The sequence below is a fragment of the Myxocyprinus asiaticus genome, chromosome 44, assembly GCF_019703515.2.
Source record: "Myxocyprinus asiaticus isolate MX2 ecotype Aquarium Trade chromosome 44, UBuf_Myxa_2, whole genome shotgun sequence".
Lineage (NCBI taxonomy): Eukaryota > Metazoa > Chordata > Actinopteri > Cypriniformes > Catostomidae > Myxocyprinus > Myxocyprinus asiaticus.
Genome location: NC_059387.1, coordinates 32883036 through 32909374, shown reverse-complemented (window position 1 = coordinate 32909374; position 26339 = coordinate 32883036). Strand labels below are relative to the sequence as shown.

Sequence of the window (26339 nt, the reverse complement as noted above, 5' to 3'; positions counted from 1 at the left end):
ATCACATGGCAGAATGTGTCAACTTCCCAAAATATTGAATCTCAATAACCCAATAGCACACCTCTCCTCTACAAGCTAAACGATTTGATGTATCATTCATGTGTGGGATGTTCAATACTTGTGGTTACGGGTATGTCCAAATCCCAAACCCCAAGAATGAACATTAGTAAAAGTGATGCATCTTTGGCAAATAACAATAAATACATATTTCATTCTCTGTTCCAATAATGTCCAGCACTTTGAGTCAAACAGAGAACGAGAAAGAGAGGACGGGTGTTGTATTCTGTTCTGTCTGATTTCCTTCCAGGAAACACATCCTGTAGCTACAGTAACGTGTTTGTCACAGAGAGAGAGAGAGAGAGAGAGAGAGAGAGAGAGAGAGAGAGAGAGAGAGAGAGAGAGAATCAATTCCACAGCACTCCCTTCTGTCTCATCACAGTTCTTCTGGGCTTTTCAGGGATCAAACCCCCACATTCCCACACTCGAACTTGAGAAACTATTTAAGACAAGTAATTTGAGATAAGAGCACTACAAAACGAGTCTGTGACAGAGAGAGGGAGTGTGTGTGTGTGTGGGGGGGGGGGGGGGGGGAATAAACATAGAGAGACCGCATCACACAGATCTTTCAGCATTCCACAGCATTCCCAGCAGGGAGACGAGGAGAAATAAAGATCCAGAAGACATCTGGAGGAGAAAGGGGGAGGAACGGACTGGCAGCAAGAGTTCGGTGAAGAAAGAAGGACCAGAATAGGACAACATTTGTGACAAAGTTAGAAGAGGACCTATTGCAAGAACATTTTGTGCATGTATGTGATGGCCTTGGAGGTCTACCATCCAGCCTTACGAGAATCTGTGGCCCCTGACTCTGAGGACGAGGGCTAAAGACTCCAATCGCCCCAGAAAACATCCTCAAAACACAAGAATGAGTGGCGATGTCCTCTAGCTAAACTTTCACTGTGCAAGTGTGTGCGTGTACTTGGGAGTGGATTTTTGTTGGAGTTGCAGGATTTTGGACACTCCGGCGGGCTTGGGGGTACTGTGAGTGGCCCAGCCCAGGCGCAGCAGGTACAGCGGGGGGCGTATGGCCGTGCGCAGGCTGGTGGTGGTGGCGGCAGCGGTGGCCCTGCTTTCTCTGGTGCTCAATAACTTGGCCACATTTAGTTCCAACTGGGTGCTGCAGGTGCTGGAGGATGGGCGGCGGCGAAGCGTCGGGCTCTGGAGAGTGTGTCCGCATGAGGATACGCATGCTCACACACTCACACCCTGTCAGAGGCTCAGCTGGGGATCGGACCTCGCAGGGTACCGGGAATCACGCAGCACTGTCAAACGTGAGTCCTCGTGAAATGCATGCAACTGTGCATGCATACAATTGTGTGCAAAACTTGAAGCACTAACATGTTTTGTTGATTTTCTAATGAAACAGGAGTTATACTCAATTGACAGCATTACCACAAAAAATATTTTTTTCTTTAAAAAAAAGCCAAAATCTTGGTTCCACACTTACAATGGAAGTGAATGGGGGCCAATCTGTAAACATTAAAATACTCAATGTTTCAAAAGTTTAGCCACAAGACATAAACAATATGCAGGTTAACATGATTTTAGTGTGATAAAAATAGCTTAATAACCTTTTCTGTGTAAAGTTCTAGCCAATTTTACAACTTCATTGCCATGACAATGCAACGCCAACGTAATGCAATAAACCCTAAAACTGTAAAACGACCGTAAAAATGACAATTTAACAACTTTACAGCTCAAATACTACTCAATTTTAACAGAAGAATTAATGTAAGTGCTTTTATAAAATTAGAAGCTTCACATTTCTGCCTTTTAAACCTTTAAAAATTGGCCCCATTGACTTCCATTGTAAGTGCCTCACTGTAACATTCATTCTTGTTTTTTTAAACCCTAACGAAAAGGAGGGACGAGTCAAATAACATTTTTGTGGTAATCAATATTATGCCTCAAGTGCTGTCGATTGAGCTTAACTTGTATTGAACCTGGAATATTCCATCTTAAAGTTCTTCTTAAAGGGATAGTTCACTTAAAAAAATCATTTACTCACCCTCAGGTTGTTCCAAACTCGTACGACTTTCTTCCATGAAAAAAACCCCCCAAAAAACATGTTAGCCCTGGTCACTATTTACTTTCATTGCATGAGTAAATGATGACCGAATGTTTTTGGGTAAACTTTTTCCCTTAAATGTTTTTCAAAAGATTTAGAATGAAGATACTGATCTCTAGAATTATACAATACTAAATTAAGGTGCTTCATTTAATTTGTCATCAACTTAGTTGCCATGGTGTAATGCTCACCAGATATCTATCTTTGAAAGAAAAACAAGCTAACGTATGTGGGCTTGTAACATGCGACCTGGCACGTCTGTCTATCTATCCTGATTTAGAAATAGGAAACGGATGGACACGCTGAAGGATTCAGGATGTGACACCCACATGGCAAAACTGTCCCTGAATGCACATCTGTGCCTGGATCTTCCATACAATGATTCAGATCCTTTACCCTTACCAGCACGCACGCACACACACATGCACATGCACAAACACACACACACACACACACACACACACACACATACGTAGTGGCCCTGTGACTTTCACAGACAGAAACAGTATTGTTCACCAATGTCTGAATTTTAGATTGAACGATAACTAATATTTTTGTTTTCTGATTTCAGTTCAGTTTGATATGATGCGTGCGTGTAACCTGATGGCTACGGTGGCTCTGACAGTGGGTCAACTGATCTTCCTGTTTGGGTTATTGGAGATAAGTCACATTAACCAGGATTCTCAGTGGTGGGAGGAGGCCATCGCTGCCCTGTTCCAGTTAGCCAGTGAGTGCATACCATGAAGTGATATACATCAACCCCATAACAACTCAATCTGTCAAAGTTCAAAACTATAAAGCCAGAGCAAAACACTTTGAGGAGTTCCACAATGCAAAAACACATTATTCTTAATCAGTATCTCAGTGAACAAGCACAGAACAAGACTATCTAGTTTTCACAGAAAATATCCAAACATCCTTAGAATTAGACACATTTACATGAGAAGCAAGACTGCATGAGATATTAAGAGTGATTTCAAAGGAAGTTTATGCTGAAAACAAGTTAAACAAGTCCGCTAATGGAGCAAGACAAAATGTGCAATTTTATGCCTCAGGTAGATGGATGATTCTCATACACCTGTCAAAAAACATGCCCAGGTGATATTTTACCTTAAATTCAAAGAAAGTGACAAAAACTATATTTTGTTGAAAGAAAATGAATTATGCATGTTGACATTATTTTCATGACAATTAAGTACATTTTATGCATTATTGCACTTACTGTAAAAAATGACTGTATTACAGTAGTGACAATTTACTTTTAGAATGATAAGAATTTAAAAAATATTTATTAAAGGAATGTTTATTCAATACAAGTTAAGCTCAATCGACAGCATTTGTGACATAATGTTGATTACCACAAAAATGTATTAATTTCAACTCATCCCTCCTTTTCTTTATAAAAAATTAATTAAAAAAATTGCAGTTCCAGAAAGGCACTTACAATGGAAGTGAATGGGGCCAGTCCATAAACATTAAAATACTCACTGTTTCAAAAGTATAGACACAGAACATAAACAATATGCATGTTAACATGATTTTAGTGTGATATAAAATTGCTTACTAACCTTTTCTGGGTAAGTTATTTCCAATATTACAATTTCAATGCAAAACTGGGAAACCCTTTAAGCAATTTTATCTCACTAAAATCATGTTAATACATATATGTTTATGTCTTGTTGCTATACTTTTTAAACAGTGTTTTTTAATGTTTATGGACTGGCCCCATTCACTTCCATTGTATGTGCTTTGGTGTAATTTTAATTTTATTTGTTTTATTTTTATTTATTTTTTCATTTTCTGTTGTAATTAATATTATGCTACAAATGGTTTCGGTTGAGCTTAACTTGTATTGAGCCTGGAATATTCCTTTTCTGGGGTGGTTTATTTTTCATTTATTTTGAGGTGAAATAAGAGCCAGACTTGTTTTTTCCTTTTCTCCCAATTTGGAATGCCCAATTCCCAATTCACTCTAAGTCCTCATGGTGGCATAGTGACACACCTCAATCCGGGTGGTGGAGGACGAATCTCAGTTGCCTCCGCGTCTGACACCGTCAATCCGTGCATCTTATCACGTGGCTTGGTGAGCACATTACCGCGGAGACACAGCGCATGTGGAGGCTTCACGCTATTCTCCGCGGCATCCACGCACCTCGTGGTCACTATAATGTGGTTCGCTCTCGGTGGGGCGCGCCACGAGGAGGTTAGCCCATGTGACTCTACCCTCCCTAGCAACCGGGCCAATAAAATGTTAAAAAAATGAAGTTGTGATATTATTACTGGAAAACAAAACAAATATTGATTAATATTAGACTTTTTGCAGTGCAATAAACAAAACTTCCAGTGCACATTAACGCCTGCTTAACTAAACACAGCTGACACATACTACACACTAGCAAACTCCCACCTTCAAAAGTCAAATCAGTTCTTGAATATGTAACCCAGCTCTGCTGATGTTGTCCACAGAGATATGCTCTCTATTGTCTTGTGTTTGTTGTTCTGCATTTTGGGAAAGGAAAGATGGAGCTTTGAGGATCTATAACAGAATGAACATCAACAAAGCACAGCAGCCTGTACACAGTGTGACTACACACATTTTAACAGGAAACAACAGAGCACTGGCCAGCATCCCACTGAGAAATTAAATCAAATCCCATTTGGGACATACGCTGGCATGTCTCTTCAAAAACTTGTTGATGTACAATAAAAGCATGCTGGCTGTGATGTTATCTTGTTGTATTGTGTACGACCTTCGGTTGCATGTGAATTTGCAGTTTGTGCACACCTGATGACATCAGTGTGTTGTACTTGAGGGTTTAAATGCTGACTAGCATCGTTACCATGTTTACTTGCTGCTATGCTTGCATATGGGCCATTAACATGTCCTGCACCGTTTGTACTACAGATATAAATAATACCTCAAATCATGTGGCTTGTTGAGAAGAGGTGTGCTATAAACATTCTAAGCTATCAGACAATTTTCACCTGGCCGATGATAATTGGGTAAAAATATCCCATAGATGTACACTGAAGGAGGGACCCAAGTAGGACTGAAGACATCAGTGATCATTAGATTTTTAAAATGACTAAAAATAGATTCTTTTAGATTCTTCTAAATCCACAATGGGGCACAACGAATACATATAAACCAAACAGCATCGCATTATATTGTTTATTGCAAAGAACATACCTGACTGTAAACAAAAATGCATTCCATTTTAAACTGAAGAGCATAATATTATTAAATCAAATGATATAGCCACTTCATATTCTCAAAACTTAAGCAAAAAAGTTAAACGGAAAAAAAAAAAGAAACGCTTCATTAGACAGTTGTATTTTAACTTAGTTTTGCTATGGTACGCTACTACCAGAGAACTCGAGCTTAAAGGAATAATTAAATTAAATTAAATTAAAAGAATATTCCGGGTTCAATACAAGTTAAGCTCAATCAAAAGCATTTGTGGCATAATATTGATTACCACAGAAAATAATTTTGACTTGTCTCTCGTTCATTAAAAGCAGAATTAAAAGCAAAAATGGCGGTTGCAGTAAGGCGTGTACAATGGAACTGAATGGGGGCCAATCCATAAATGGTGAAATACTCACTGTTTCAAAAGTATAGCCACAAGACATAAACAACATATGTGTTAACATGATTTTACTGTGATAAAACTGCTTACTAACCTTTTCTGTGTAAAGTTATGTTCAAAATTATAACTTCATTACCATGACAACGCAATGCTGGTAAAACCTGCAATCGATTTGATCACACAATAATCATGTTAACACACATATAATGTTTATATCTTGTGGCTATACTTTTGAAACAGTGAGTATCTGAACATTTACATATTGGCCCCATTCACTTCCATTGTAAGTGCCTTACTGTAAATTAGGGACGACAAAAATATTACAAAACTATTTTTGGTGGTAATCAACATTATGCTATAAATGCTGTCGATTAAGCTTCACTTGTAATGAACCCGGAATGTCCCTTTAATTACAGTAGTATGTTCGGTAGTAATATTCCAAGATAGAAGTGGTGTTCGGTTTAACTCGGTTGTGAAGCGGCATTTGCAGCTCAGACTCTACCTCACTGCGGTAACGGCATGTATTTAGATATTTTAATTTGACAGCCCTAAATCCGAGCCATATCTAGGGGCCAGAATATCATAGACACCTGAGGGTGGGTTCTTTTGATTTGGGCCTGTATGCAACCATGAACCATCCAGAGCACCATAGTAACCACATACAAAAAAAAAAAAAACACTCAGAACACACCAACAGCCACCTAGCAATGCCCTGGTAACCACCCACCACACCAAAGCATCATGGCGAGTTACCTAGAAAATATTTACTTTGTATTAAGTTGAAAAAAGACAGCGACAAGAGGTTGAAAGTTCTGAGGCTGAAATCAGTCTGTGCTTACTGAAATTCAAACCACTGCCCCCAGTGGCTGAACCTGGAAGTGTTGTTGACTAGTTTCCGGGTGAAATTTCCACAAGGTGGCGCCAAAAGTGAGTTGTGTTTTTAGTTGAAAATGACGTAATACAGTCAACAGGAATACATATTTTATTAACTCTACCCCCTAATCCAAACCCCAACACTAAACCTAACCGTTAGGAGAGTAAAAATATCATTTTAGAGCGAAAATGCAACCTCCAAATCGCACTCACAATTGTTTATGTGAACACGATTACTGGTAACCACCCACTTCACCATAGCATCATGGCAAGTTCTGCACGGGTGAGCACCATTCACATTTTCTTCAGAAAATGTAAAAATGTAGTTAATAAGAATTCTGTGATTGCTTCAAACACTGCTTCAACATAAAAACACTGTATTCTTTACCCCAGGTCCTTTATTATAGTTATATTCGTTTTGATAGCTTAATAGATAGGTTTTTTGAATGCAGATACGGACCACTGAATAGTCTTGTCCGTGGTTTGCCTATTGTGACGTTTTGCTATGACGGTGATATGCTAGTGTGTTAGTATATCAGTACAGCTAATAGTGCGAGTGCACTGTTTGCAAATGTGTGTGTGTGTTTTAAACATGACAAGTTATATTTAGCTAAATGGGGTCCAGATCACCAGCGGCAGGCGTGCAGCTGTACAGAGCGACAGTCAGGCGCCAGGATATCCCTCTTCAGGACGAGGAAGTGTCTGTAACTACCTGTTATGCAAACCCAGAGCAGCAGAGGAAAGACAGAAAGGGGGCGTGTGACTGTGAGACGTGGGGCGGCTGAGTGTCAGAGTTATTAGACATGGACTTTAACGGAAATTGACGATATTTTAAGAACGAAACACCAGTAGAAGACAGAGAACTGGACATACTGTATGTGATGCCAAGGAAGAGCATATTTCATTAAGACCGGTCTAAAAGCCCCCGGAATCTTCTGTATGTGTGTGTGTTAAGGGTGGAGGAGACAAGTGTAATGATTGACTGTCCCCGCTATACTGCGTCTGTTTACACAAACTCAAGGAACAGATTATGTCGGACAAAATGAAAACAATTACATGCTTACACCACAATATAAATTATAAACATGCACAAACTGCTTCCCTTAAGTAAATGGGAATGTCCAATCAGATGCAGCCAAACTATCAACTCTTTATAAACATGCAGATGCATATCAAACTCTGACCATATTGCAACTGTTTGCACACTAGAGTTCCAGTCTATTGACTGTGAGCAATTACTGCTGATCGCACAACCAGGCCTGGTGGAATTTGTTTCCATGACATTTAAACAATGAACTTATTACAGGCACAATGCCCCCTGGAGTAACCTATAGTTAAGTGCCCTAGGTCAAGGCCACAATGTCTTGTGATGTCTTGTGGCCCGCTTCTTGTAGGGCACGAACCAAAAACTTTTCTGTTATCAGCCATAAGCTATACCAGGGGTTTTCAAAGGTTTTGATGTCATGTACCCCCAAATATACCATGATATCAATGTACTGAAGACTAAAGAGAATATAAAATTTTTATTTTGACAATATTTACTTTGTGTTACGTTGAAAAGACTGATCACACTGTGAATTCGGTGACAAGGGGTCGAAAGTTCTGCTTCTGAAAGTGGTCTGTGCTTAGTGTAATTCAAACCACTGCCCCCAGTGGCCGAACCTGGAAGTGTTGTTGACCACCCATAAGGTGGCGTCAAAAGCGAGTTGTATTTTTTGTTTTAAATTATGTAATACAGTCGACAGTCATGCATATTTTATTAACTCTACCCCTGAACTCAAAACCTAATCATCAGTGGAGTAAAAATATAATTTTAGGATAAAAACAACCTCCAAATTGGGCTCATCATTGTTTACGTGAACTTGATTACTTGCTATTACTGGCCTCGCTATCAGTAACGCCACAAGGAAAGGTGAACATATTTGCTTTGATGGGGATGCCGCTTGTCAGCAATTTGTTAGAATGGGGTTGATGTCCTGGTACATGAACATTCGAAAGCAGCATGTCGATTTCCCGTGTGATCATGTTGAAAAGCGTATTTTTTTTTTATACCCATTATTAGATTCTACCCAGTAATGTTAGATGTAAAAAGCTGAGGAGAATCATTTTCAATTCAAATTTATTTGTAAAGTGTTTTTCACATTAAACATTGTTCCAAAGCAGCTTTACAGAAAATATTGCTTTTCCACACTACTTTTGCCCTTTAGCTTTCTCACTGAGGGTTGTAAAAGATAAAACACAAGTACAAACTATTCTTCAAAGTATGTACGCTGCAAAGAAGGAAAGATGAACACTGTTAAATATATTTGTATAATATTTTTTTCCACAATACCATATGCCTATTTTTTTTTTTTTTTTTTGCCAATTAAAAACAATAGCCATCAATAGAATAAAATAATCATGATTAATCTCATGATTTCTGACCAGTCTGCAGAAAGCAGAATGAAACACCAATGTCAGATTCGGTAAATGTTAATTTTTCTTTACTTGGAGGAAGACTGCTTATTGTTATTATGATCAATTCAATTATTTATTGAACATCAGAGCCTTTTATTATACTGCTGTTGCTGCCGATTTATAAAAGCTCCATTCATGAATTTTCCAGACGTTATAGCGTGATAATTAGAGAATTAATATTACAGACAAGAGAAAGTGATAAAAAAAAAGTATTTTTTTTTCTCCCAATTTGGAATGCCCAATTTCCAATGTGCTTTTTAAGTCTTCGTGGTGGCGTAGTGATTCACCTCAGTCCGGGTGGCGGAGGACGAATCCCAGTTGCCTCTGCGTATGAGATCGTCAACCCGTGCATCTTATCACGTGGCTTGTTGAGCGTGTTGCCACGGAGAAATAGGCAACCACCCTCAACTCACCACGTGCCCCACCGAGAGCGAACCACATTATAGCGATCACGAGGAGGTTATCCCATGTGACTCTACCCTCCCTAGCAACCGGGCCAATTTGGTTGCTTAGGAGACCTAGCTGGAGTCACTCAGCACACACTGGGATTCGAACTAGAGAACTAGCAAGCTCCAGGGGTGGTAGCCAACGTGATTACATTTTTAAATTCTGTCATCTGATGTTTTATCTGTGCTGGCTCAATGAGAAACTTAATGTCATCTCACGCCATGACAAATAAGTAAAAAAAAATGCAGAACATGCTGTTACAGACTGCAGTAAAGATAAGTGAGAATAAAGAGTCCATAAGAAACACAGAGAGATGGAGACACAGGGAGAGATCCGTAACGTTTGACAGTCAAACAAGCACACAGAGACAAATATCTGTTCCTAAAATAAAATTAATCGGGACTGTTATTGTACACAGTGTTCTAGTTCAATTGTATGCATTTGTGAGTAAGAATCGTCAGATTAAACTGAATGAAACGGTGGGAAGGAAGGAAAGAATGGAAGGATAGAAGAGAGGAAGGAAAAGAGATGACACTGAGCCAAAAACAGCTGCATTCAGAATAAAACAGAAAGAACAAATGACTCGCACGCTCCTTTTCCTGCCTAAATTTAACACTCTCACACACACAAATGTAATGTATTCTGAAATCTGTAACTTTTTGCATTTCTCTCCTCTCCTGCCCTGAATTCATATCACATACTCTGTATACTATATTTCTGGCAATACACTGTCTTGTTTTACAGGCTGCAGTTATTAATAACACATAACGCTCGCAGTTCTTACATGAAGAAACTCAAACCAGCCAAAACCAACACAAAACAAGGGCAGAGGGTTAACCATTTCACTTTGTAATTACTGTGATGAATTAACAAAACAAAAATGATCTGTGTGACTGTAAGTCCAACAGAGCCAGACTTCTGACTATCAGCATTAAGTCTGGTGCACTTTGAAGCTTATTCTGGCAATGAATCTCCCACTTAAACAGACCGAGGCTTTCTAAAAGACATGTAAAGTGACCAGTCACAGTTCACTTGATTTATGGGATGTTTAGAAGCAGGTAAATAAAATATCCGACATAGCCCTGAGACCAAAATGGAATATTGAGGTAAGCACACGGATATCTAATTTAAAGGTATAGTTCACCCAAAAAATTAAATTCTCTCATTATTTACTCACCCTCATGCCATCCCAGATGTGTATGACTTTCTTTCTTCTGCAGAACACAAATGAAGATTTTTAGAAGAATTTTTCAGCTCTGTAGGTCCATACAATGCAAGTGAATGGATGCCAACATTGACACTCCAAAAAGCACAAAGGCATTATATAAGTAATCCATATGATTCCAGTGTTTTAATCCACATCTTCAGAAGTGATATGATAGGTATGGGTGAGAAACAGATCAATATTTAAGTCCATTTTCGCTAGAAATTCTTCTCCCTGCCCAGTAGAGGGTGATATGCATGAAGAATGTGAATCACTAAAAACACAAGAAGAAGAAGGTGAAAGTGAAAGTGAAAGTGGAGATTGACTGATCAGGGAGGAGAATTTATTGTAAAAAACGAACCAAATAGCTTTCAGCTGTGTTTGATGTAATGGCAGGTGATTTTCTAGTACCAAATTAGCAATTTAGCATGATTACTCAAGGATAAGGTGCTGGAGTGATGGCTGCTGGAAATGGGGCCTTTCTAGATTTGATCAAATAGTGATGGTGTTTTTTACATCAGTAATGTCCTGACTATACTTTGTGATCAGTTGAATGCCACTTTGGTGAATTAAAGTACCAATTTCCTTCCGAAACAGCAAAATCTGTACATTATTCCAAACTTTTGGCCACCAGTGTATATTACTATTGCATAATCTTATACTAATATGATAAATACTATATTTTATTATATTATATTTTTTTTTTTAAATATAAGTAGACAAAAAAGATACACAGAATTTGAAAATTGCCTAATATTTTAAATATTATTTTAATTTATTATATTATTAAATATATTACTATTTATTTTTATTTATATTAAGTTTTAAAGCCTTACAGGAGATCATATATTCCTATTTTTTGTATGATTTCAAGTAAAATATGAATAAATAAAGTTTTATAGGGATAGTTCACCCAAAAATAAAAATTCAGTTATTATTTACTCACCCATGTGTTGTTCTAAACCCAAATCACTTTCTTTTTTGGTACACAAAGGGAGAAATTCTGAAAAATGTTCTGCTCACTGATGTCATACAATGGCAGTGGAAGCACTTCAAAAGGACACAAAAGTATAATTCAGAAGTCAAATAAATCATTCCTAGATCTGAAGGCATGCAATAATGTTCAGAGAAACAAACTAATTCTCATTTCTTATTTAGTGAAAATCTTCACCGACCGTTGCTCTCCTATGCACGTTCATGAGAGTGCACGAGAGCAGCAGTTCACACAGCCACCTCTCGCGAGATGGGTCTGTTTGTTTTGCTAAAACCGGACCACCACAGAGATATTAACAACAGAAAACAAAACAGCGGCATAAAAACCAGAGAACTGAACTTATAAAACTTGTCTGAAGAGTTTGAAGTCAAATGCCCAGCATTATTTGTTTAAACCGGAGTACTCGGATATCAAACTGAGACAGAACAAAACAGACAATTAAAGCATTAATTACAATTATTTTTGACAATTAATCATCAGCCAAATTTCATAATCATGACAGCCCTACTGTATACCCCATATATCTTATTACAGTGACAAGAATTGAGAGACTTACATTGGTAATGTGTCCAAAAAAATGGATTTGTCCAGAAAAAGGGAATTCACAGCAAAAAAAAAATTAACTCACACACAAAGGAAAGAACTTGTGGTCAACCGTTATGGGTTTTCGAAACTAAGTCCTGTCTGTCTCTCTGCAGGTTTTGTGCTGGTGATCGGTCTCGTGACGTTCTACAGGATTGGACCGTACACGCACCTGTCCTACTCATGCTATATCAACATTGCCGCATGCCTGTTCGCAACGCTAGCAGCTGCCATGCTAATCTGGAATATTCTGCATCGCCGTGAAGACTGTCTGTCACCACCTGTCATTGTCATCAGACGATCTTTGACCACGCCCTTCAGGCCACGCCTTGATAATGACTATGTGGAGTCACCGTGCTGACGGGTAAAGATAATGCACCCGTTTGAGACAAAAAGACACAATGGATATTTGCATGAGAGGGATACAAACGCATGAGGACAGGATTTTGTTTTCAGGATTTCTATACGAAATGGAACTCCTGGAACTTTGCAGACACATGATTACTTCTCTTTAGTGTAAAGATGAAGGAAATTATTTTCGTACTAAATGGAATATTTACGAAACTCATTTAAACACGGAAGTAGGACTGTGGATGTCGCGGCAAAGATTTATGAGGAATAAATCTGACCGCGGATAGAGATCAAGCTGGATCTTGACACGTTTATGTTCATGAGTGCACTTATGAAAAAGTAGAAGCACATTTGTATGCACATGTATCTAATATAGTTCTTCGAAACATAAAGCACCAATTTTAGATTTTTAAAAAAAAATAGATTTTCAAAATGTCAGGCACTGCATTGAATACAATATGGTCAAATTCTTTATCATCAATTAATGCATTGGCTATCATGAGCAAACAATGAATTAATGCATTTTTACATAATTTATTAATCTTGGTAAATGTTAATTTGTAAATATACTTTTATTAATTGTTAATTCATGTTAGTTCATAATGTACTGACTAATAATAAAAAAATCTATTAATATATTTAGAAATTAATATTTACCAAGACTAATAAATGTGGTAACACTTTACAATAAGGCTGTATTTGTTAATATCAGAACTACATTAGTTAACATGAACTAACAATGAACAATAATTTTACAGCACCTATTAATCTGGATTCATTTTACGTACAACATATCCTAAAACATTTTTTAAAAGTTAAAAGTTGCGCATTTTAACATTAGTTCACTGTTGGTTCATGTTAGTTCATAACGCATTAACTATAGTATATTTATAAATTAACATTAACCAAGAATAATAAATTATGCAATAAAATATTGTTATTTGTCAGTTTGTAATACCTAACATGCAGTAACTAGTGTTTAAAAAATACAACCTTATTGTAGTGTAAGTATTACCATAAATGCTGTAAAAGTACTGTTCTTTGTTAGTTTATGTTAATTATTGTGTTAACTGTTAACAAATATAAACTTATTGTAAGGTGTTACCAATTTATTTATTTTTTGCTGATTGTGAGAGAAGATCTGTATAATTCTGAAGAATGGATTTGAAAAGGTGAATCTCATGGAAACATTTGGTCAGATTTCATCCCAAAATCAACAGAAAAAAGTAAGAAGTTATGTTTTGCATAAAGATAACATTTTATGCATTGTGACATTATTTATGTTCTCATTGCCATAATGCATTTAGATGTTTACATTTAGAGTTGTTTTCAACTCTCATTTCTCATTGAAATCTCACAACTGTAGAACAGTAATTGTTATTTAACGATTTTTACTATATTATAACACAATGATTTTTATTAACAACATCATACATTATTCATAATTGCAGTATTTGTTGTACTGTTTTCTTTTTTAATTCTTTACCAATTAATGAAGCAGAGCAGGAACTACAAGGCTGCTTTGACTGCACTGATTGGAGTGTTTTTGAAGCTGCAGCCACAGACCTGGATGAGCTCACAGATACTGTGACATCATATATCAGTTTCTGTGAGGATATGTGCATCCCTACTAGGACATTTTAATCATATAATAACAATAAACTATGGTTTACAGGAAAACTCAGACAGATTCGTCATGCCAGAGAGGATGCTTACAGAAGTAGGGATAAAATATTGTACTACCAGGCCAGAAACACACTGACAAAGGAAATCATTGTGTCTAAAAGAAGCTACTCTGAAAAGCTGAAAAAACAGTTTTCAGCCAACGATCCTGCATCTGTGTGGAAAGGCCTGAAAAGAATGACCAAGTATAAGACACCTCCCCCTCGCTGTGTAGAGAGTCAACTAATGGCTGATGAACTGAATGTGTTTTACTGCAGGTTTGAAAAGCCCAGTCTCACACCCCTCCCCCACTCTAATCTTCACACACACACACACACACACACACACACAAACACCTCCTGGAACCACCCTCCTGCTACTCAACCTGCACTTATGGCCTGTGAGGAGGATGTGTGCCGGGTCTTCCGGAAACAAAATACTAGGAAAGCTTCAGGACCAGACGGTGCCTGTCTGAAAGTCTGCACTGACCAACTGGCCCTCAACTTCACATAGATCTTCAATAGATCACTGGAGCAGTTTGAAGTTCCCTGCTGCTTCAAACGCTCCACCATCATTCCGGTCCCCAAAAAACCCAAAATCACAGGACTTAATGACTACCGACCTGTCGCTCTCACGTCTGTGGTCATGAAGTCATTTGAGAGACTGGTTTTGGTCTACATGAAGGACATTACTGGACCCCTGCTAGACTCCCTTCAGTTTGCTTACTGAGCAAACAGGTCTGTAGATGATGCAAGGATCCTATTTATGGACTTCAGATCAGCCTTCAATACCATCATGCCTAATCTTCTCTCAACCAAACTGACCTAGCTCTCCCTGCCAACCACAATCTGTCAGTGGATCAACAGCTTTCTGACATATAGGCAGCAGCTAGTGAGACTGGGGAAAATAACATCCGGGACCCTCACTATTAGCACTGGTTCTCCTCAGGGATGCGTTCTCTCTCCACTGCTCTTCTCCATGTACACGAATGATGGCACTGCAAAGGACCCCTCTGTCAAGCTCCCGAAGTTTGCAGACTGCACCACGGTCACTGGCAGTCACAACAATCTTGAGATGAACATGCTCAAAACAGTGGAGATGATAATAGACTTCAGGAGAAATCTGCACCCCCCCACCCCATCCCACCCCACCCCACCAGCACTGTGGCAGCAGTGGAGTCATTCAGGTTCCTGGGCTCTACCATCTCTCAGGACCTGAAGTGGGACACCCACATGGACTCCATTGTGAAGAAGGCGCAGCAGAGGCTGTACTTCCTTCACCAGCTGAGGAAGTTCAACCTGCCACAGGAGCTGCTGACATGGTTCTCCTCAGCCTTCACTGAGTCTGTCCTGTGCACTTCAATAACTGTCTGGTTTGGTTCAGCCACCAAATCAGACAGAAGGAAACTACAACAGACAGTCAGGACTGCTGAAAGGATTATTGGTGCCCCCCTGCCCACCCTCCAAGACCTGTATGTCTCCAGAGTGAGGAAACGTGCAGTTAGAATCACTCTGGACCCCACACACCCTGCCCACTCCCTTTTTGAACTGTTGCCCTCTGGCCGGCGCTCTCAGTGCCAGGACAGCCAGGCACAAGAACAGTTTTTACCCTCAGGCCATTTACTACATGAACAATTAAACTGCCTTCAGGACTCCCCATAGTGCAATAATGTAAATAAATATCTCATGTACATATGTAAATTCACTCATATTTAATTCAATAACTGTACATACCCCTACCTTGCACATACATTACCACTTGCACATGTACATACGCCATTCTATGTTATATGTCCTATTTTTTTTTTTTTTTTTTTGTATGTCTATTTATACTCTTAACTTGTTTTATTTCTGTCTCACTGAAATGTTCTGTGTGCACTTGCCTGTTTCTTTTATCACCAAAAAAAACATTCCTTGTGTATGTGAGCACACTTGGCAATAAAGCTCATTCTGATTCTGAAATAACATATAACATTTTTGCCATTACACCAAGTAAAAAGTTGGATAGGTTCTCTACTTGTCATGAAAATAATGTCACAATGCAAAAAAATAGATAAATAAATATTATTATTTTGGGCTGAAATATGACCCAAACATCCCATGACTCTTTGCTAAGCTCTACCCCCTTGGTTACCTTTGCATTAATTTCCCATAGGAATGAACGGTGCGGTTTTTGGCAAAATATTCTCATAAATGTAATTGATAATATTCTTACGTGGGCTAGAATGAAGGGTGACATTTTAAAGCATACAGTATCTGATGTTTTTTGTAAAAGAAATGGTTAAATTATACAGTAATTTGACTGAAAACTGTGGAGACTGTGAATCAGAATCAAGGCAAACGATCACAGTCACTTGAAAAGAGAAAAGCGTCTTTAAATTGTGATTCCACACCTGATAACATTAGAGTAAGTGAACAGAACCGTTTATAACACACTCTCTATGACACTGTGAACTCTTTATTTACTAATTGCCTTAACTGATTGATGTATCGATTCAGGTCTTAGTAAAGTTATTAGAATGAATTTATCTTGAAGCAAATATAGGTGTCGTCACTGATGTTAAACTGTGTCAGCCCTCATTCCCAAATACACATGTATAATCCGTAACATGCTCTTCTCGAGATATATTTAAAGATTTAAAAAAAAAAAAAAACCTGTGTATCCTCTCTAGGGACCTTGTGTCACTATTGCAAGTGACCCAGCAACGTTTTCTTTCTTTTCTTTTTTTTTTTTTTGGATCATTTCTATAAAATCCTGCTTAATACTACTCAAACACACATTACTCCCGTAGACTCTCATTGGAAAAAATCAAGCGCTTGTCAGAGAAATGCCGTATGCCAACAGTGTCTAACATAGGATTGGTCAGAAATGCTTTTAAGGCGGGGCTTAGCGAAAGGTCAATTCTGTGGAAATCTGTGGGAGCACATTCTGTGCAGGCCTGGCCATTTTGTACCAAAAATGATCTGAATGGCTTCTGTCTGCTTATTCATCTCCATTCATACATGAATTCTAATAACATCAGATGAATTGTCAAGATTAGAAACTCTCCCAAATAATTTCAGCAAAGAAGACATTCCAAGGAGATGATCTGAAATTTAGCATAACTTTATCAAAGACAAACATATGAAATGTTGGAATGAAATAAGATCAGTATACAAAAGACAACATTTGCTGACCTGTGCCTGTGGTACCCGTACTGTATATATACTGTATATACGTTTATAATACAGAGCTATATTGAGTGTGTTCTTAAAATCACATTTCACTCTAGACAGGGCTGATAAGTGTAATAATAAATAAAAACATAAACCCATTCAACTCATATATAGGGTTTTTATTTGTGTATAAAATATATCTGTGACTGTTTAAGTGTGTGTGTGTGAGATCGGTGAGCACAGCAGAGAGTCAAGGACATTCTGAATGAGAGGAAATGATCGGCGACACACACACACACACACCATGCGACCATGACTCCCAGAATCCAGCAACTGACTCATGAAAGAGTGATAATATGAGGGTAAATTTATATTACTGCATGTGTACGTGCATTGCGTGCACATGATTGTTTACTGTTTTGTTGCATTCTAAACAATTATTTCCTTTTTAGGAATAGTTTACAAAACTGAAATCTGATTGTCATATTTACTCACCCTGTCATTGTCATTCCATACCCATATGACTTTCTTTTTTGCATGGCACACAAATAGAGAAATATTGTAGAATGTTCACATTGCTCTTTTCCATGCAAAGAAAACATCCAGTAAATAGTGGATTTCAATGTCAGAAATGGACAAAAGGTGCCATAAAAAAAGTTGCATACACTATATTCAAAGCCTTCTGAAGCCATACAATTTTGTGAGGAATAGATTAAAATGTAAGGCGTTATCCACTGAAAATCTTTACCTCCACCACAAACCTCAAATCTCATTTGTGCTTATACATATTTGGACTTAGTGCATCATGTTCGATTTTGAGACACTTGGTACAACTTGGTACGAGTCTTGACATGCTATATTTAATATACACAAACACAAATGAGTTTTGAGAGCAAGATTTTTAATGACTAACAACTTAAATTTTAGTCTGTTCTTCACACAAAGCTATTGTATGGCTTCAGAAGACTATATAGCTACTTTCATGGTACTTTTTTGTCCTTTATGGAGGAATATAATGCACGTTTGGACACATTTTATGGCACTTTAACGTGATTTGATTTTTTCTTTTTTATATAGCTCGACAGTCCCTGTACCAAAAAAAAAAAAAAAAACAGCATTAAACTTCTCCTTTTGTGTTCCACAGAAGAAAGGAAAAAAAAGTCATACAGGTTTGGAATGACGTGAGGGTGAGAAAATGAAAGAATTTTCATTTTTGGTTGAACTAACCCTTGTAAGGTGAAAAGTTAAGGGCTCCCTTCAAGAACTGTACACTTCCAGAGAAAGGAAAAGTGCTGGAAAAATTACTCTGGACCCCACTCACCCTGCCCACTACCTTTTTGAACTGTTGCCTTCTGGCTGACTCTACAGAGCAGTGAACACCAGAACCGTCAGGCACAAGAACAGTTTTTCCCCTCAGACTATCCATCTCATGAACAGTTAAAACTGCCCCATTGAGCAATAATTAATGTGCAATACACTGCTTAGTCTATTTATATTTATCCAACATATCCAACCTCTTCTGCCATTACATTCCCTTGCACTATCTGTATATAACAGAAGATTCCAGTGCACATGGACTTATGTACAAATACAAATCTGTCACCAAGACAAATTCCTTGTATGTGTAAGCATACTTGGCAATAAAGCTTATTCTGATTCTGGTTATAAAAACAAATATGACAGTCTATGACACATAAAAACTGTTGTGGGTTTCGGCACAGTTCAAATGAGTGTGTGTGTTAAAGATAGGCATCAATAGATCACTCAACTCGAGCTCTTTTCCTCCCCTCTGTGTTTCATCTGTTGCTAAAATGAACTAGAACAATACAGTGTACAGCACACACACCCTTGTACATTCACTGGAAATCTCTGTCTCTTACTGTAGCACTTATACACACACACACACACACACACACACACACAGAGAGAGAGAGAAAGACAAAGGTCTTTTGGGAAGCAGCTACACACACCTACATCTAAACATCAGTAGCCTTACAAGCACGCAAAGTAATTCCCATTATAAACATGAAACACACACATATTCCCAAGAGCCACTTCTGTATATTTTGTTCAAACAGGGTGTGTGTGTGCGTTTATTTCATTATATCCTCTCTGGAAATATGACTGGGAAAAGAAGTTTGTGTGTCTGAAACTAATGACAACACACACACAATATAAGTGTTTATTACCTCATTTATATTTTGAAAATTATTCGTATGATAAAGATCTCAGTAGCCATCATTAAATTGAATGTATGTATGTATATATATAAACTCAGCAAAAAAAAGAAATGTCCTCTCAATTTCAACTGCTTTTATTTTCAGCAAACTTAACATGTGTAAATATTTGTATGAACATAAATATATTCAACAACTAAGACATAAACTGAACAAGTTTCACAGACATGTGACTAACAGAAATGGAATAATGTGTCCCTGAACAAAGGGGGGGTCAAAAGTAACAGTCCACCAGCTGCATTAAGTACTGCAGTGCATCTTCTCCTCATGGACTGCACCAGATTTGTCAGTTCTTGCTGTGAGATGTTACACCACTCTTCCACCACGGCACTTGCAAGTTCCCGGACATTTCTGGAGGAATGGCTCTAGCCCTCACCCTCTGATCCAACAGGTCCCAGACGTGCTCTATGGGATTGAGATCTGGGCTCTTCGTTGGCAATGGCAGAACACTGACATTCCTGTCTTGCAGGAAATCACGTACAGAACGAGCAGTATGGCTGGTGGCACTGTCATGCTGGAGGGTCATGTCAGGATGTGCCTGCAGGAAGGGTACCACATGAGGGAGGAGGATGTCTTCCCTGTAACGCACAGTGTTGAGATTGCCTGCAATGACAACAAGCTCAGTCCGATGATGCTGTGACACACCGCACCAGACCATGAGGGACCCTCCACTCCAAATCAATCCCGCTCCAGAGTGCAGGCCTCGGTGTAACGCTCATTCCTTAGACGATAATCGTGAGTCCGACCATCACCCCTGGTGAGACAAAACCACGACTTGTCAGTGAAGAGCACTTTTTGCCAGTCCTGTCTGGTCCAGCGAAGGTGGGTTTGTGCCCATAGGCGACGTTGTTGCCGGTGATGTCTGGTAACATGACCTGCCTTACAACAGGCCTACAAGCCCTCAGTCCAGCCTCTCTCAGCCTACTGCGGACAGTCTGAGCACTGATGGAGGGATTGTACGTTTCTGGTGTAACTCGGGCAGTTATTGTTGCCATCCTGTACCTGTCCCACAGGTGCGATATTTGGATGTACCGATCCTGTGCAGGTGTTGTTACACATGGTCTGCCACTGCGAGTAAGATCAGCTGTCCTTCCTGTCTCCCTGTAGCACTGTCTTGGGCGTCTCACAGTACAGACATTGCAATTTATTGCCCTGGCCACATCTGCAGTCCTCATGCCTCCATGCAGCATGCCTAAGGCATGTTCACTAAGATGAGCAGGGACACTGGGCATATCCTTTTGGTGTTTTTCAGAGTCAGTAGAAAGGTCTCTTTAGTGTCCTAAGTTTTTATAACTGTGACCTTAATTGCCTACCGTCTGTAAGCTGTTAGTGTTTTAATGACCGTTCCACAGGTGCATGTTCATTAATTGTTTACGGTTCATTGAACAAGCATGGAAAACATTGTTTAAACCCTTTACAATAAAGATTTGTAAAGTTATCTTTTAAATGATCTTTAAAATACAGTGTCCTGTAAAAGGGACGTTTCTTTTTTTGCTGAGTTTATAAATATATATATATATATATATATAAATTATATTGGTCATCAGCAACCCTGTTCTGTAGACACTGGTAAAGGCAACAGCCATTTAAACGCAGAACTGCCGCTCACTGGATGTTTTTTGTTTTTGGCACCATTCAGAGTAAATTCTGGAGACTGATGTGTGTGAAAATTCCAGGATATCAGCAGTTACAGAAATACTCAAACCAGCCCGTCTGGCACCAACAATCATGCCACGGTCAAAATCACTAAGCACCACCGAACAGAATAGCAAAAATAAAAATTGCTTTCTGAAAATGCCCCCTCTCTGAAAACAGATGGTCCTGCCCCCAACTCATGCCATTGGTTGAGTCAATGTTGTTGTGTCGGGCTGGATGGTTTGCTCAAAACATGCAGAAGCATTTTTTAGCACCACAGAGACAAAGTGTTTTCGAGAAAATGTACCTATGAATGGCTTACTTATAGTTGTCTCTGCATATTAACCTGGGATATGAGAAAGTATTTAACACAGGTTTAAAGGAAATAACCTCAGTTATCATTAAGCAGACACTTTTACGTGACTTACAGAATCTTTAACCTCCATTTACTCGAGGGACTGAACCTCTAATAAGTGAACTGTAAGCGACTTTTTTCATGGAAAGGTATGCAAAAAATTTTCCTACTCCCTGAAAGATATTAATGAAATAAGTGTCCTGAGATGTCTCTGTGACAGCTTTAGACTCTGTAAACATCAAACAAAAATGTGTCCACAGGACGCGGTCTCTGATGCTTTCTGCCAGTCAATCATTTTGCACATTCTCATGGTACTGTGGTTGAAGAGGTTCACTGAATGCCATTTTCAGATTTATAATATTTGTCAGTTGAGGGCACCATTGTGCTACTGTTGGGGAACACACAATGCTGCTCTACTGCAATGTTATCTGTGGAGGATGGGGTTTTGGTAAGAGGGGGCATGGTAAATTCAACAGCTCAGTCTTGTGAAAATTGCAGAACGCTAAAATCACTTCAGCACCTTTAAGTGTCTCGACCAAAGACACATTGGTGACAGGTTACAGAGTCAGCATGAGGGCCTTGAACCTTAAAAACTGCAACATCACAGTGTATGTACCTCTTGATGAGTTTAATGGCTTTAAAGGCCTCGTCCATGTCTCCGATGGTGAGGTAGAAGCTGAAGTTAAGTATGGCGTCTCGGGTCTGTTTCTCGCAGCTCTCCGACCCAATAAAGTCTCGAAGGGCTCGCCAGACCACCATCTGAGGGGAGGTTGGCACCTGGGGCGCCACGACGGACGTAGAGACCACCTCGCCTTGTTCTCCACCCTCACTCAGCTGAGAGGACCAGAAGGAAACACATAATACATTTATATATAGTTTATCTGTAAAATAAGATATTCATATTTTGCAACTTAGAAATGATTTTAATAAATTATATGTTATGCGACTTTTAAGAGAAAAATAAAACTATTTCTGTTTACTTCTGGCCTTTAGCATATATGGAAAGTTCATGGATGGATGCATGGATGTGAACTTTTTTTTCAACATCAAGATTTTTGGTTCAGGGAAAGTGTATATTATATATACTGGGGGGTGACTGTCATGGTGCAGGGAAGGACAGGACCCAAAAGCAGAGAAAATAGTTCAATCAGGATTTATTAACAACTCAAAACCCCTGAAACACATAAGGGCAAAACGTAAACACGCTTTGACAGAAACAGACAAGGGAACGATGATGCCACGGTCCTCATAAGGCGAACACACAACCTGGCAAGGTACCATGACCGTGACATCACCGGAGGGCGCATGGTGGCAAATCGTGCACAGCGATAACCCACCGTCAGACATGTGCGCCCACACAAAACACGAACACAATACAGACATGGGACGATGATGTCATGGTTCTTGTCATACAAAACCCAACCTGACCGGTTGACAGAACCATGACATCACCGGAGAGTGCACGGCGGTGACACGCGCACGGGGGTCCAAACAACCGTCACCATTTCTTTCAAGTTTTTCACCATAATTAATAACCTTTGAGCTTTTTTGTCATTCAGTTTAATAGTCCCATGGTGTGACAAATTAATTTTTAAAAGTACAGTTATACCATGTAGACACTTAAAGTTCACAAAACTGCATGTATGATAATTACACAAAGAATTTGAAGGAAAAGAAAGCAAAATAATCTAAATGAAAATGCAAACACTCTTTGTAATGCATTGAAGCACATTTGGAAAGGTGAGCTGACATCATAAAGGAGTGAGAGAGAAAAAGCAAAGTTGTAGTGATGAGAAATGGATGATTCTTCTCCCAAAGGACCAAATGGAGGGATACTCACATCTGGGAGAAAGAGTCCTCCCCACGAAATAAGAGCTTAGCAGTTATTGAAAAAAAAACATTATATATATATATATATATATATATATATATATATATATATATTATTTATTTATTGTTTTCAACAACTGCTTCACAGTGCCCTGTGTATTCACACACACACACACACTTTCAAACATGCTGTTACTAACTAATTTAACATGTGACTTTGATCTAAAATAGACAAATTGTATTGTAAAGAATTGTATAATTATGTGTGTACCTGTGATGTACGGATCTGAACACGATTTGGTTCTACATTATAAATATTTTCTTCGTTCACCACAAGGGCAGGATACTCACACTGTAAAGAACCTGATGATAAATAAAACAGAATTCAACTGACATATAAGCCATACTATATTTATTAGATTTAATCAATTTATTGTCTGAAAGCCCGTTTATAGTACCTGTGGTGTGTAGATTTTGTCCTGATGGCTCATATACAGTGACGTGTTTCCCATTCCACACTGCAATCATATCCTACACACACAGATTTCAAAAACACAACAGTGCAACAAACTTCTCTGTTAATGTATTTTCTTTTTTCTGCTTTACAGTATTATAAACTATATGTATGAGCGGTATTACACCTTTTTAGCTGTCAAATTTGTTTAGCTATGTTATCACTAACATTATTATATGACATTATAATCTGACTTTTAACCCTTGTGCATCAATAAAAAAAAGTTACTCAGAGGTCCTTAAGAGGCAAATATGTCTGCGTCAAAAAACTGCCATAATATTATATATTAATATTATTTTCCACTTTCAATTAGTTAATTTTTTTTAACAAACATCAGTCCTGATCATAACTACCAAATATTCATTCATTTTCAGGATTTTAACCCTTTAAATGCCAGTTTGTTTATATAATGCCACTGTTGTTTTTTTACACACAGACACACACACACACACACACATTTCTCAATACACACATACAAAACACACTCTGACATCCATACCAACACACACACACAATTTTAGCTGCATCATTTATTCAGTTGGCCTGCAGTGCTCTATAATACAGCAAACAGAAAATAGGAAAAAAGCATTTATTTGCTCCATAGGCTAAACATGAGAAAAATGGCGCCATCTGGTGGAAAATATAAAATAAATCAATTTTGAAGCCAGGGCTCCAGAGTGAAAGGATTTTATGCTTTAATGGCACTGGGATCAAATATTGCAGTTTTAATGGGTTTCAATGGGGACATTTTTGTCCTGAAGGTCCTGAGTGTAACTATTTTGTGTACACAGTGTATTATAAATGTATTACATTATTATTAAAATTCCCCAAAAAATACACTCCTTTGGCAAAATTTATGCTGTTGGCATTAACACAGCCAAAATGATCGAAAAACCAAAAAGTCCCGAAGGTTGCACAAGGGTTAAAGGAAAAACTGACCTTCTCTCATCATTTACTCACCCTCATGCCATCCCAGTTGTGTATGACTTTACTTATTCTTCTAAAATGTTTGTGTTTAGCAGAAGATCTCAGCTCTGTAGATCCTTACAATGCAAGTAAGGGTCCAAAACTATGAAACTCAAAAAGCACATAAATGCAGCATAAAAGTAATCCATATGACTCCAGTGGTTTAATCCATGTTTTCAGAAGCGAAATGATAGGTGTGAGTGAGAAAGAGATCAATATTTAAGTCATTTTCTAACTATAAATTCTGCTCCCTGCCCAGTAGGTGGTAATATGCACAAAGAATATGAATCGCCAAAAACACAAGAAGAATGTGAAAGTGAAAGTGAATATTTACAGTAAAAAAGGACTTAAATAGTGATCCGTTTCTCACCCAGACCTATCATATCACTTCTAAAGACATGGATTTAACCACTGGAGTTGTATGGATTATTTTATGCTGCCTTTATGTGCTTTTTTTTGAGCTTCAAATTTTGGCCACCATTCACTTGCATTGTATGGACCAACAGAGCCAAGATATTCTTCTAAAAATCATCATTTGTGTTCAGCAGAAGAAAGAAAGTCATACACATCTGGGATGGCATGAGGGTGAGTAAATGATGAGAGAATTTTTATTTATGGGTGAACTATCCCTTTAAGAATCTTTGTTATTTTCCTATTTAATCAAACAAAATTATTTCTAATTTGTGGAATGAGTATTACACTACAGAGTGTTAAAAAATAAGGTCATTTCTTTTTAGGGTGTACAACTAAATGCATAAGGTGCGTGACTGTGCCACTTTAAATGTGTCTTACCTTTGTGACCTGTACAGATCTGATGTGTGTGTCAGTATGGAAGGTGATATGTGTGTTGGTGTGAGCTGCACTGCTGCCATCTGCTGGCTGTAATGAGAACACATCACATGCTCTGATAGAATCACCACACAGCTGCTACTGCAGAGGGCCAGCAGATGAGATGGCCTGCTGTGAGACAGAGACAAGAGGAATGACTTTAGAAAATGTTATTCACTCAATAATAATAATAACAACTTAATATATTGGAATTTGTTTCTTATTGTACAAGCTCTCAAATAAGCTGAAGATGTACAACTGTATATAAATCCATCTAGTTGCTACAAACCATAAAATTATATAATTGACCAAATTGCTTGAATAAATACTTAATTGTATTTATTAAGAAATTGAATTTTCCATTGAACTTTGGTTTCTATTGTATTAAAACAGTATTAAAACAACAATAAGTCACGGTTGATTTCACCACGGTGAAAGGGGATTTAAGGCATTCCACTTTGTGTTGTGCCTAACAACAGTCTCTTGTGGCTTATTGCTTTCATTTGAAATCCTGTTGTGATTTCTGCTCTATCG

The 26339-nt window shown here is 38.3% G+C and overlaps 1 protein-coding gene and 1 pseudogene across 1 annotated transcript; one reads left to right on the top strand and one right to left on the bottom strand.

Annotated features, from left to right (window-relative positions):
• The window catches only part of LOC127434546 (intraflagellar transport protein 140 homolog), a 47073-nt pseudogene that overhangs the window by 10118 nt on the left and 10616 nt on the right, over positions 1 to 26339 (bottom strand).
• Positions 596 to 17599, top strand: LOC127434139 (transmembrane protein 204-like). The gene is made up of 3 exons (XM_051686662.1): positions 596 to 1328; positions 2697 to 2852; positions 12389 to 17599. Exons 1-3 carry the CDS (start codon positions 1082 to 1084, stop codon positions 12631 to 12633), a joined length of 648 nt encoding a protein of 215 aa, XP_051542622.1. The 5' UTR covers positions 596 to 1081; the 3' UTR covers positions 12634 to 17599.